The sequence below is a fragment of the Ictidomys tridecemlineatus genome, chromosome 11 (genome assembly GCF_052094955.1).
Source record: "Ictidomys tridecemlineatus isolate mIctTri1 chromosome 11, mIctTri1.hap1, whole genome shotgun sequence".
Lineage (NCBI taxonomy): Eukaryota > Metazoa > Chordata > Mammalia > Rodentia > Sciuridae > Ictidomys > Ictidomys tridecemlineatus.
Genome location: NC_135487.1, coordinates 40,694,756 through 40,708,268, shown reverse-complemented (window position 1 = coordinate 40,708,268; position 13,513 = coordinate 40,694,756). Strand labels below are relative to the sequence as shown.

At 52.8% G+C, this 13,513-nt stretch overlaps 1 protein-coding gene across 3 annotated transcripts; it reads left to right on the top strand.

Annotated features, from left to right (window-relative positions):
* The first annotated feature begins 4,629 nt into the window (after positions 1–4,629).
* Positions 4,630–13,251, top strand: Ldlrad1 (low density lipoprotein receptor class A domain containing 1). Of its 3 annotated transcripts, XM_005326037.3 has the most exons (6): positions 4,630–4,650; positions 5,109–5,163; positions 8,062–8,187; positions 10,088–10,225; positions 11,903–12,031; positions 13,024–13,251. In XM_005326037.3, exons 1-6 carry the CDS (start codon positions 4,630–4,632, stop codon positions 13,170–13,172), a joined length of 618 nt encoding a protein of 205 aa, XP_005326094.2. In that variant the 3' UTR covers positions 13,173–13,251. The 3 variants fall into 3 exon arrangements, with proteins under 3 accessions (XP_005326094.2, XP_077881040.1, XP_077881041.1); XM_078024914.1 differs by lacking the exon at positions 8,062–8,187; XM_078024915.1 differs by lacking the exons at positions 8,062–8,187; positions 10,088–10,225.
* The last annotated feature ends 262 nt before the right edge of the window (positions 13,252–13,513 follow it).

Sequence of the window (13,513 nt, the reverse complement as noted above, 5' to 3'; positions counted from 1 at the left end):
CTTTGGTCTTTTTGCTTGCTCTGCCCTGATCCCCACACAGCTCATGAGATGGGCGTGGCCTTAGATGTCAGTCAACCTGCTGACAACAGGCGTCAGGAAGCTAGACTCAACCCCCTGAAACCTGACCCCTTGCCTCATTTGAATGGCTTCTCCCAAATAAAAGGGGTTCAGCATGTGCTCTCTCTCTCTCTCTCTCTCTCTCTCTCTCTCTCCCCTCCCTCCCTCCCTCTCTCTCTCTCTCTCTCTCTCTCTCTCTCTCTCTCTCTCTCTCTCTCTCTCTCTCTCTCTTTCCACGGACCCCTAAGGTCAGAGAAGCAGTCACAGGACCCAAAGAAAAAGGTATTTCTCTGTCTCTGTGTGATTATTTCGTGCAGCCCAGTTCACCTGGAGTGACTTTGAGTGTTTTAGTCATGGAACGTGCCGGAAAAGCTGAAGCTAGATCACACTGCTCGAGGTGGGTCCATTTGGACTATCATCTCCAAAGCTTGTGCTCTTGCTAGATGTTCTCTCAGTTCTGGCCCCGGAGCCCCAGCTAACGCCCAGCAGGGAGGAGGGGGCATTGTACAATGTAGCCCACGCTCTCCCTTCTCTGCAAGAGAACCATCCCAACAACTGCAATGAAAGCCCCTGAGTGTTTCACTGCCCAGAAAGAGAGCAGGGAGTAGGGGACAAGGGGACCACTTGGACCCAGCATCTGGCTGGTGCCCTTGAGGTACAATTGCTGGGGCAGTCAGGGCTGGCAGCCGGGGGCTTTGCACAGGTGAGGAAGAAGTCAAGGCCCTTGGGAAGGTCCTGTGGCCACCTGCTGCAGAGCTGGAGCACGGGCAGGTCAGGAAACTGAGTGCTGTGTGGCCTGGGGCAAGTCCTCACCCCTCCTGAATTCCCACTGCTGTAATATGAGGCCATGGCACTCCCTGAATCCCAGTTTCCTTTTGCTCTGCCAACAGAGGTCAGATGCTTCGAGGGGACCTGAGGACCTGTGTCCATTCTTTCCAGCTTCTTCCTCTTTCTTAAGTTGCTGCTAGAACTGTCCCCGCCACCCCACACTGGTCATTTTTCCTGCTCCGAAATGAGACATCTGAGAGCAAGCCTGGGTGGGAAGAGGACTGCAGACCCTGACACCCGCCAACTGCTGATGGTTTCACAGCCCCCAGGCTGGCGGGAGTCAAAAGTCTGACAGCCCTAAGGGTCAGCAGGTTGGTGGTGGACAGAATCCTGGGAGAAAATGTAGGGCCAGCAGGCCAGCATGTGGGCACAGGCAATGACCTTCTCATCAGGACCCCTGAAGCTCAGGAACTAATGCCAATAATAAATGGGTTAATAAATGAGTTAATAAATGGGATGGCATCATATTAAAAAGCTTCTGCATAGCAAAGGAAACAATTTGAAATTTGAAGAGGGATCTTACAGAATGGGAGGAAATGTGTGCTAGCTTCTCTTCTGACATGATTAATATCTAGACTATACAAAGAACTCCAAAAACTTAACACCGAAAAGAACCATATAACCCAGTTACTAAGTGGACAGATGAACTAAACAGACACTTCTCAAAAGAAGACATACAAATGGCCAACAAATACATGAAAAATGTTCATCATCAACAATTAGGGAAATGCAAATCAAAGCTACACTGAGGTTTCATCTCACAACAGTCAGAATGGCAGTCATCAAGAACACAAATAACAGGTAGTGCACATCTGTAATCCCAGCAGTTTAGGAGGGAGAGACAGGAGGATCATGAGTTCAAAGCTAGCCTCAGCAACTTAGCGAGGCCCTAAGCAACTCAGTGAGATTCTGTCTCTAAATAAAATACAAAATAGACCTGAGGATGTGGCTCGGTGGTCGAGTGCCCCTGAGTTCAATCCCCGGTACCCTCAACCCCACAAAAAGAAATTACAAATAATAATAAAAGATCTGGAGAAAAAGGAACAATTTTACACTGTTGGTGGGATTGTAAATTAATAAAACTCCTATGGAAATCAGCATGGAGTTTCCTCAAAATGCTAGGCATGGAACCACCATATGACCCAGCTGTCCCACTCCTTGGTCTTTATCCTGAAGAATTAAAGCCATCATATGATAGTGATACACACATGCCCATGTTTATAGCCCAACTATGGAACCAGCCTAGGTGTCCATCAATGGATGAATGGATGAAGAAAATATGGTGTATATACACAATGGAGTTTTAGTCAGCCATAAAGAAAAAAGAAATTATATCATTGCAAACTCAGGTGGTCAAGAGTTGTATTTTTTCTCTCATATACAGAAGCTAGAGAGGAAAAAGGGGGGGGAAGGTGGGGAGGAGGGGAATCTCATGAAAATCAAAGGGAGGTCAGTAGAGGAAAGGGACCAGGAGGTGAGAGGAGGGGAGGGAGGGAGGAATTATATCATTATATTGTGTGCATGTGCACATGTGTAACAACGAATCCCATCATTATACTCAGCTATAATATACCAACAAAAAATGTGAGGAATGAAAAAGAAACTCTCATGCACAACAGTGGGGATGTAAACAGCTCTGCAAGTCCACAGGCTTGCTGTCAAAGCTAGACTGGGATCAAATCTCAGCTCTGGCATTTATGCACGGTGTGGCCTGGGGCAAGTTAGTTAACCTCTCTGAACCCGTTGCCTCATCAATCAAATGAGTAATGTTACCTATCTCATAAAGTTATTGTGAGGGTCAAGTGAGGATGTGTGTAATGTGGATGATGTAGTGCCTAGAGCTTAGTAGCTGCTCAATAAATAATAGCTACCACCCTTCCATTCTTCCCCTCCCCTGAAGGGTCAGGGTTGTTGATCGCAGGGGCTGTGACATTAAGAAGTTCAGGGATGGAGGTACAGGGCCTCTCCTCCATCTTGCCAGGTCCCTGCTGCCCTTCCCTCATGGTTCTTGATGACAGCCTGAGCACAGTCAGAGGTGGCTCCACCTGGACTGTAGCAGAAACCCAAACAAAGGGACATTTCCCATGCCTGAAGAGTCTTCTTCTAAAGGAACACTAAAGAATTAAAAAAAAAAAAAAAAAAGGCCAGAGGCTATAAAATCAAAGAAGTCAAAAAAGGAGGGCATGACCTATCATCCCGGATGATGCCATGCTCCACTCTCACACCCATGGCAGACATCACTAATCAATCACCAAGCTGCCCTCAGAATCCTGCTGAACCCAAGCTACACATAGCTTGTACCAGTCAATGACATGAGCCCATTGCCTTCACCCCTTCTGCTTCAGGGCACATCAGTGGGCTTGCAGCTGCCAGCCCTGACCTTTCTTTGCTTACTTCAGGCCAGTGGGCCAGGAATGAACAGCCACCAGCCACTGTCAATCGATGGCCAGCAGGGATGGGGACTAAAGCTGCAATGCCCTCAGCCTCCGGTCGGGTACCTCACGGGGGTGTCTTCTCCACCAGGGTTCCTGGATGCCCCAGAAGGGCCCGTTCCACTAGCACAGTGGGAACTGGCTGGCCCACGAGCCCTTGGTGAAGCCCTTTGTCCCTGTCCCCTTCCCCTCACTTCCCAGCCCACGTTTCTTGGGCTCATTCCCATTTATATCCATTTCCCTTGGTTCTTGTCTTGGGGTCTGATTCTGGGGAATCCTAAACTCAAACACCCCTTCCTCCAGTCTATCCCTTTATTTTATGGAAGGGAAAGAGTGGTTTTCCCAAGCCAGAGACAGAGACAGGGCCCTAATGAGAACCCCATTCTCCAGGCCTAGGATTTACTCCTTCCCAGTGTCATTTGTTGCCTCTTGGGGGCTGTCCCCAGTCTGCGCATCCCACTCCACCCCCAGGGATTCTATTTCCCAATGATCACAGGTTAGAAAACTCAGGGGCACCAGACACAGTGTGCGCAGGGGGACCCTGCCTGAAACCCCCGGACTTATTTCAGAATGTGACACCTCTTTTCTCTTAGTGCTGGTCCTTAGACCAGTCCCACAAACTTCTAGAGCCCCTGTGTCCTGAGCAGTGGAGTAGGTTGCTGGGGAAACCGTACCACGCTGGAGTGTGGAAGGAGCTCCCTGACTTCCCCCACCTCGGATGCCATCTCAGGAAAACTAAAAACACACAGTGCCATGTTTTAAAAGACAATAATCCAAAACTATATTTGCTTTGTAACTTTAGTGGCAAATGCATATTTTTTTTCAGCTGATATTTCCTACTTAATTGAACAGGAGAACATCCATGAGAAAATGACCCCTGCTTTCTAGCCCTGGAATGTAACTCTGGATATTTCTGCCTGTACCCGGCACCCCGGTGCAGCCGGTGCTTGAGATGCTGCAGTCTCACCTTTGATGTGGAGGAAAAAGCACACGCTAAAAAGTTTACAGAGTTTAAATCTCACCCCTTCACCCACTATGTGACCTGGAGCCCAAGGGTGGTTTCTCCCTCTCTGAACGTCGGGCTCCTCATCTGTGCAGTGGGAGTGAGGATCTCACCTACAGTGCTGCTGTCAGACTGAGCGTTGCCTCCCTGCCCAGTCCTCTGCCGGGGAGGCAGCTGGGAGGGGACCACCCACAGAAGAGGGTGCGGCCTCCAGCTGTCCCTCCTCCAGGTAGCCCCTGGTGACAAGATAGGGTACCTGTTGAGTTCTTTGCTCTCTGCCTCAGTTCCTGAAGTCTGGGTGCTGGAGGCATGAATAAGATCTTCCCCCAGGTAAGAGCTGCCCTGAGCTGGCTTCTGCCCTAGGGATGGCAAACCTTGCTCCTAGGAGTGGAGAGGAAAGGTGGGTCCTTTGACACCCTGCTGGGCCACCAAGGTGAGTCAGAGCCCACCCTACCACATAGCAGGGGTCCCAGCAGGTGAACCAGCCAGAGTTCAAGTGGCCAGTGCTGAGCGGGAGCCGGGAGCCAGGTGCACAGAGACGGGAAGCGATCGGGGCCCCAGGGAGGAGTGGCCAGAGCAAGTTGCAGGATGAGTGTTTGCCAAGTGGACCACAGAGGAAAAGGGATTCCACCCCACCAGGGTGTGGAAGGGAGGCAGCAGCAAGAGTGTGGGGCACTCGCAGTTATAGCTGTGGGACCAGGAGTCTTATCTAGGGCTCTCAGCCACCCATTCTGAAGACGCCCTGAGGCTGGGCACCGCCTCTCCTAAGGCTCTGTTCTTTTGGGCAGGGGGATGTCACCCACAATGCTGCTGCTGGAACCAAAGCCCGCCCTGGAGGGGAAGGTAAAGGACCTGAGGCTTGTGGGCCTCCTCCCACGGGTGGGGATGCCTTGGAGCCCAGCAACTGGCTACAAAGGCACAAAGAGGGTCCAAGGCCTCCACTGTCCTTCTGCCCCCCATGTTGATGGCATCTGTTCCCAGCTTCCTGGCCAGTCATGCCGACAGTCAGTTACTTAATAGGACTGTTCATTATCTCCATGCACAAGCATTTATGGAGTACCTACTGTGTGCTGTGTCCCTCACAGGCACTGCGCTGCTTACAATGCCCCCATGTATGTTGAGAAAGGAGCCCAGAGTCAAATCCCTGACTCGGTGAGTGACGTGGGCAACTCTCTGTACCTCTAAGGGATCAAGCACCCCAGGATCACACAATTATTTAGCACCTATCATGTGCCACTGACTCACTGTGCAACCAGGGCTATTCTCTTTGCCTTTATGAAGCAAAGGGAAGTTAGAGCATGTATTTATTGTCTTCCATGTACCCTGTCTTGATCCACGTTTACTCTATGACAAAACAGACCCAGAGAGGCAGATGGCAGCCACAGCTATAAAGAATCCACCCTACTATGTGTCTGGCTCTGCACCATCTCTTTCAATACTCAGAATAGCTGTTTTGGGGCGGGGTGTTGCTAAGAGCAATAACAGATGAGATAGCTGAGGCTAGGAGATTTGGGTAACCAGGTCACCGTCACCCAGCTGGAAGGTGGGAGAGACAGGGTTGAAATTCTAACCAAGGTCCCTCTTGTTGCAAAGCCCAGTGCCTTTTTTTTTTTTTTTTTTTTTTTTTGTTACTAGGGACTGAACTTAGAGGTGCTTAACTACTGAGCCATATCCCCAGCCTTTTTTATATTTTATTTTGATACAGGATCTCACTAAGTTGTTAAGGTCTCTCTAAACTGCTGAGACTGGCTTTGAACTTGCAATCCTCCTGCCTCAGCCTCCCCTGAGATCACAGGCACTCTCCACCGTGCCCGGCCCAGGGCCTTTGCTGTTCTGCACTGATGTTTCTGGTTCCAAGTCCTAGCTCACAGTGGGCGTGACTGTGGAAACAACAGCTTCCTTTCCTCCATCTGTCCAGGGAGGCAATGACACATAAAACTTTTGGGGCTTTGCAATATGTCATCTTCTCCTGGGCGTGAGCTTCAGTTCAGCAGGTTCAGCACTGAGTCCCCCCTCTCCTTTCCCCCGGGGACCTCACCTTGCACAAATATTTGAGAAGTGACTGCTTGGCTGAGCAGGACACCTCCCCTTGCCCGGCTTTGCACTGTCTCCCGGGTTACCTGCCCTGTTTACCTGCCAGGGCTGCAGGGATTATTGGCTTTAAATTTACCCTGAGCCTCCTGTCAACCTGCTTTTGTCACCTCTCCCAGCACAAGGCACGCCCACATCCTGTCCTGCAGGCCATCCACCAGCTTCCACAGCCTCTCCTGGAGCACCCTCTTTAGGCCTCCCTGGCCTCCCCTGCAAGGGTAGCGCCCATGCTTCTGAAGTTGCATGGAGCTACTTGGTGTAGCTCAGCACCTGACCCACACTTTCTTAGCACCCTTTACACCTGACACCACCCAGGTCCACTTCTAACTGGCAGGTGGCTCGGGACAAGTGAGTGGATTGAGTGGAAATGACCCAAACTCACCCAAATAGCCTTCCCCTGGACCTCTGGGTGAGTGTATTCCCAAAGTATTCACAAAGCACCTACTGTGTGCCTGCCTCAGAGCTGGTCACAGAAATGAATCAACCTGCTCCTGCCCGCCCCCCCCCTTTTTTTTTTTTGGAGGTATCTGTGACCTGGACCTGACAGCAGCCCACACTCATTCTCGTGTCCATGCTTCACCTTCTAATGCAACCATAAGATTTTGGGGAATAAAATCAGAGCCACAGTTACCTTTGTGTCCTCTTCAGAGCAAGATACCCAGAAGGTCCTCAATTAGGATTTCTTTTATTATTTTGCCAGCAAGAGAGGATAAAGAAGCAAAGTGTAGTCCTAGGAGCTCAGAGATGTCTCCTATCACTGCTATACACAAGATAGATGCTCAATAAACACTAAGAATAGCTCACACCTAGCACTTACTATGTGCAAATGCTGTCCTGGTACACTAATGCATCAAACTGACCCATACAATGGTCCCCATTTACCATATGAGGATACTGAGGCACAGAAAAATTAAGTGACTTAATGTTACTCACCTAGGAAGAGGTGGAGCTAGGACTCCAGTGTACTGAAAGGCTTCAGAATGGACAATCAACTAAAATCCTGGAAAGGATACCAGTTGTGGCATTTGACAGTGTGGACTCCTAACTTTTCATAGGGTGACCTGGGCCTTTGCTTCTCTGAACTTTAGTTTCTTCCTCTGGTCGTCTGGGCTCGGTGGTGCACACCTGTAATCCCAGCAACTTGGGAGGCTGAGGCAGGAGGATCATAAGTTCAAGGTCAGCCTCAGCAACTTAGTGAGACCCTGTCTCAAAATTAAAAAAGGGCTGGTATAGCTCAGTGGTTAAGCGCCCCTGAGTTCAATCCCTGGTACCAAAAAAATAAATAAAGGGTGGTTTTGAAAAATAGAAATAATGATTGTGAAGGGCTTGATGTCACTTCCGCCCCACAGTAGGGACTGAATGCACAGTTTTCCATTTCTGCATCCTGAGGAGGCCGCCTGGAGCATAGGCGGGTGAGGACTGTGGAGGATGAGGTCTGGAGCAGAGGCCAACCGGGTAGCACTTGGTGACAAAGGGTTGGCAGGGAGAAGCCAGAGCCCCTTGGAGGACACAGGAGCCCTCTTTCTGGAAAGTTCTCCTGCCGTGGTCTTCTCTGAGGGGGTGCTTGCTGGGGCCAGAGCAGTGCAGGGGACCCCTGGGCCCAGTGCTAGCCACTGGCTGCAGCATCAACATGTGTCCCAACCTTCACAGCAACCTGCGGCCCCTGCTGCTCCCGACGTGGGGCCTGCCTCTCCGCCTTCCTGCTGTTCCTGATGGCAATGCTCGCGGCCCTCATCACCCTGGTCACCATTGTTGGACTCCCTTCACGCACATCAGGTGGTCATGAGGGGTCAGACCTGCTGCAGGGTACGGGGAGCCCAGCCCTTCCTGGCTTCTGCAAGTGCTTTTTGCATAATTCCTTAGGAGGCAAACGCAAACACACTGTACACATGTCTCTGAGCCTTGGTTTGCACATCTATGAGTTGTTAAGAAGACCCAGCTCTGATGTCCCTCCTCCTGGAAGCCTTCCCTGACTCTGAGGCTGGGTTAGGTGCCTCATCTCAACCCCCACAGCCTCCGCACTTCTCTTCCCCTATCCTGGTCACCCTGGGTGGCACTGTCCATCTGTGTGTCTGTCTCCACCATAGAGGACAGGGACATGTCCCACACATCTCTGCAGCCAGCCTCCATGAAGAGCAACCCAACACAGTCCTGGCCTTCGTGGGGCTGTTTGGAGAGCAGTGTGGGCACTGGTCCAGTGGGTGCACCAGGGCCCGGTTAGTGGGGGGTGGGGAGTCTGGACCAGGGATTCTGGCCTAATCTGGGAGTCAGGGTGGGTACCTTGAGGAAGGGAAAGGGAACCGAAGTGAGAAGGGAAAATGGAGATTGGTTAGTGGAGAGTATGTCAGGAAAAGCACCCGACCCGAGGCACAGGGAACAGCTTGTGCGGGTCCCTGGGGTGGGAGGAAGGATGAAGAGGAGGACCTGCCAGGCGACCAGAGGACAGGAAAAGTGGCACACTGGATGGGGCCCGTGGGAAGGGGGCCTGAGCCAGGGAGGGTGTCAGACCTGCCTTTCCAAGAAATGGCTCTGCCGCCAGGCAGGGTGGGTATAAGGGGACAAGAAGAGGGGAGAGTGAAATTCACAGTTCTCTGCATTCCTGTGCAGGAACAGGGGACTGAGCAGAGCTGGGAATATGCAAGGAGTCGCAGTCCCATGCCTGTGTGCACATGTGTGCCAGTGTGTTTGCATGCACCTGTATGCATGGGTATGTGTGTCAGCGTGGGCGTGTCCGCGTGTGGGCCTGTTGTCTGTGTCTGCGTGGGACTGTGCACGTAGGTGCAGATGTCTGTGTGAGTATGCATGTGTCAGTATGGGTGTCTGTGTGTGTGTCTGTGACAGCCTGGTGTCCCTGAGCGCTGGCCTTCTCACACTAACTGAGAGTGCCAGGAGCTGAGATGTGGTTCACACATGCGCACACACACACACACACACACATGCACACAAGCCTGCTGCCATCCCCAGTGAGCACACACATACAGGTGCACAGTCTGGGGCCAGGGGACTGCCCATCTCATCTGCCGGTTTCTTTCCTAAGTCTTAGGAGCAGCCCTAGGGGTGAATATGTGGGTGTCTCTTCTCTCTGAGGGGGGTGACAATGACATTTCAGGGATGCTTGGGGAACAATGAGATGAAGTTGAGAAAGTGTTCTGTGGATCATGAAGCTGAACCCAGATGAGAGGGATCATGACCCACAGTTCCCGAGATAGCCCAAATACATTGCTTCTGACAAGCTAACTGCTACCAGGAGATCCCCCTGGAAGGGGTTTCCTGAGTGGAGCACTGTCCCCAGAACCTCCTGGGAGAGTGCAGATAAGTCTCAGTAAGAGCCGGGACCAAGGCTGATTGTGTGCCTTCTATGCTCTAGGTGTGTCCACAGAGAAGCGTTTACTGCACCCACAACAGTCCCATGGGGATGGGCTTTGGGTCTCATTGTGCCAGACTTAGCTGTCCTCTGGGAAGCCCTCCCTGGGTCGAGAGGTCAGGTCATCTGCTCAAGGTTATGTGGCTGACAGGAGGCCACAATGGGACTTAAACCCATCCCCACCATTGAGTCCAGGGCCGGTGCACTGCCCCAGCCTCTCAGGGTGGAGCTTGGGTGGGGCTCAGTGCCCGCCCAAGTGCTGCCCTTGTGAGCACCACCCTGACTCTCTGGGGCCTCCCCCTGCCCACGCAGGGGCCCAGGCCTGTGTGACGCTGACTAACAGGACAGGCTTCTTGTGTGGGGACCTGAGGAGCTGCATCTCCGCCAGCCAGGTGTGTGATGGCCTTCGCACCTGTCCCCACGGTGATGACGAGGATGAGAGCTTGTGCCGTGAGTGCCCCTCGGTCATGCCCTGCCCAGATCAGCCCTCCCAAGGTGGCCCCCACCTCATCTCTCCCTGCAGCTCCACTGAGGCCTGACCATCTCTGAGCAAGTCAGGCCCCAGGCCGCCTCTGGCCGGAAACCCCTGTCCCCACCCCGCCTCATTCAGGTATACACGCGTACATGCCTTCACTGTGCACCTCCACTCCCAGAGGAGCTGTATTTGTCCTTCAAGAAAGAATTCAAGGGTGAAGTAGCCTCCAGGAAGCCTCCCCTGATTCCTGCACTAGGTTGAGGGTCCTACAACTGCCGTGCCTCCCTGTGACCCAGCCCTAGGCACACTGGTGTCATCTCTGCAGCCTCATCGGACTCAGTTCTCCTGGGGCAGTTCTGTTCTGCTTAAGCTTGGGGCCCTCTGGCACAGATGGGTACCTGGAATGATACTAAATGAACCAGTAGATGAATGGATGGGAAGACCTGGGTCCACACCCCAGAGGCCTGACAGATCTCAGGAGAAAGGAGAAGCGGGGGGGGGGGGGGGGGGGGGGAGAATCAGTACCTGAAGCCCCAGTGGGGAGAGAGCCTGATGAGGTGGAGAGTGGAGCCGAGCAGGCAGGGACAGTGCCTGGCACCTAGACCTTGAAGAGTCTCTAGTCGGCGCCCCAGCTCCTATCCATCCCCTCTGTGGGAAGCCCCAACCAGCCTCTGCTTGCATATTCCTGGGATGAGGAACTTGCCACCTGGGGCTGCCGCCCCCAGCTTTGGATGCTCTTCCCAAGGAAAGGCAGGCCTTGTCCTGCAAGTACTGCTGTTTCCAGTGCTTCCCCAGACTGGATCCAGCCCGGCACTCTCCTCAACCCCTGCCCCAAGAGACTACCTTTCAATCTTTCTCCTGTGATGGTGGTTCTGCATGGACTTGGGGGTTCCTCTCTGGCCCCCTTCTTTAGGTCACACCCTGAACTCCCACAGTCACCCTCCAGGGGACCCAGTTCCTAATCCCTCCCATTCTACTAGTGTACACAAACCAAATGCCCATGTCCCTCTCCCTGCTCAGGCCCCAGAAACATCCATCACACTTCTGCCTGCATCGGGCCAGTCCCAGGAACAAAGACTTGTCTCTTCCCCAGTCTGGATCTTTCCCTTCCAGTATGGATGTGGCCTCAGTTTGTGTGAACTTTGGGTTTTCCTGTCACACGGCCGCCTAACACAGAGCCCGCTTTTGAGAAAGGTGTTCTGGGTCCCTCTCATGAGGCGTGTAAGCCACACCTGCTTAGTTCTGAGACCCAAGTGCAAGAATCGCACCTGTGACGTTCCAGTTGGAGGAGGCTTCCTGGAGGTGAAGGAGATTGAACCTGGACTTGAAGGCAGAATGATTTCAAATTGGTGTCAAGGAGACTCTTCTGGAAGGAGAAAGAGCGCAAGTCACGGTGTGGTGGGGAGCTGGGCAGGGGGTGAGGAAGGGCGAGGCAGCCCTCTGGGCCTCTTGCTGGAGGCACAGGCAAAAAAGTACTCCTCTCCGTGGACTTGACCTCCTCTCCCCCGAGACCCGTGCCCTTCCTGGGACGAGCAGGAAGTGACCTGGAGTTTGAAAACTGCCAGGATGGTCAGGATGATCCACCTCCAGATGGCCCCGAGGTAGCTATGGCTGGGTGTGAACTTCTTCCTGCTTCCTCTGTCCCTCTGCAGGAGATGTGCCCCAGAACCTCCCCAGCTTCCTTGTGGCCCGCTGTGGAGACCTGGCCTCCTGGATCTACTCAGACCAAAAGTGTGATGGGATCAACAACTGCGGGGACTGCTCAGACGAACTGAGCCCAGGTAGGGGACTGGCACAGGAGGGACCGGGGCAGGTGGCCAGGCCGTGGCCAGAGGGCAGAGGTTGACCAGGGAATCTGTGAGGTTCCACTCTACCTGCCTTCCCTGCATCCCGGGAAGAAGCTTTCTACTCCTGCTTGAATGCCTCAAGGTGGGGTGCTCACAGACTTGCTCCTTTAAATCCCTTCCCCGGTGTTCAATCAACAAACATGCTCAGGCCTGGGCCTGGTACAAGATTCCAGTGGGGGACAGTCAGGGGTCAGATAAGGATGCCCCCAGGACTCACATCATGCTGACGACAAAAGGAAATGCTGGGCCCTGAAGGAGGCAAGGGAGGCTTCTCAGGAGAGGTGACGTTCCAGGGTTTCAACAGCGGGGCATGGTAGTGCATGCCTGTAATCCCAGCTACTCTGGAGGCTGAGGCAGGAGGATCACAAGTTTGAGGCCAGCCTGGGCAACTTAGTGAGACTCTGTCTCAAAATAAAATAAAAGGGACTGGAAATGTAGCTCAGAGGCAGAGCACTTGTCTAGCATGCCCAAGGCCCTGGGTTTATTGCCAATACTGAGGGGCGGGGGGAATAGACAGGGTTTCAACAGGCGGGGGCTGACATGAAGTCCAGGATACAGGGTACAGGGTACAGGGCAAGGGAGAGAAGTCTGTGAGGCATCATTGGGGAACCTTCAGGGGTTGGAATAGCTGGAGTTAGGGTAAGGCTGGGAGGTAGAGCAGGTGATAGGGAGGGGGAATCAGCAGCCATTCATATTTGAGCACTACTGTCTTCCTTAATAACAACCTTGAGTTGATGCAGAAGGGTGAGGGAGGAAACACTGAGTAGTGGAGTCTCAATTCTCTCCACTGCAAGAAAACCAAGAACACAGTCAGCCCATGTCAGATGGGGTGAGGCTATGGCAGGTTTCAGAGCTAGGGAGTGCCCTGGGGCCTGGAGTGTTCCAGGACACCGCAGTGGTTCTTCTACCTGCTTTTATCCCCTCAGTGACTGCATGCCCACCCTGTGACGCTGGGTGGTGGCGCTGCTCTCCAACTTTCTTCAAATACTGCAGCTGTATCCCAAGGACTCTCTGCCAGGACCACGTGCAGCACTGCTCTGACTGGTCCGATGAGTACTCCTGTCCCAGACCCTGAGAGGGCCTTCCAGGCCAGCGGGAGAGGCTGGTTGGAATGGCACTGGTAACTCTTCACAAGAACGTCAAGTCCTGGACCAAAAGGCAAGAGGAGCCTTCAAAATCATCTAGCAGGATCTACACACTGTATCTCAATAGGAATTGCCTCTTCACTTTTCCAGTTGCTCAGCCACTGCTTGAATGCCTCCAGTGACAGGGAGCTCACTATCACGTTGTCAGTTTCTAACAAAGACAAGGAGAATCTGCCCCTATGGTTTTAGGCCTGTCTCTGAGACAACTCGGAGGAAATGTGGTCCTCTGCTCCATGCCAGGCTTGCTGATCCCAATCTTGTCCTCTTTAGA

Coding starts and splice junctions, on each gene's coding strand:
- Ldlrad1 (XM_005326037.3), top strand. CDS start 4,630: ATGAATAAGATCTTCCCCCAG. Junction 4,651..5,108: donor TGAATAAGATCTTCCCCCAG/GTAAGAGCTGCC, acceptor TCTTTTGGGCAG/GGGGATGTCACCCACAATGC. Junction 5,164..8,061: donor AGCCCGCCCTGGAGGGGAAG/GTAAAGGACCTG, acceptor CAACCTTCACAG/CAACCTGCGGCCCCTGCTGC.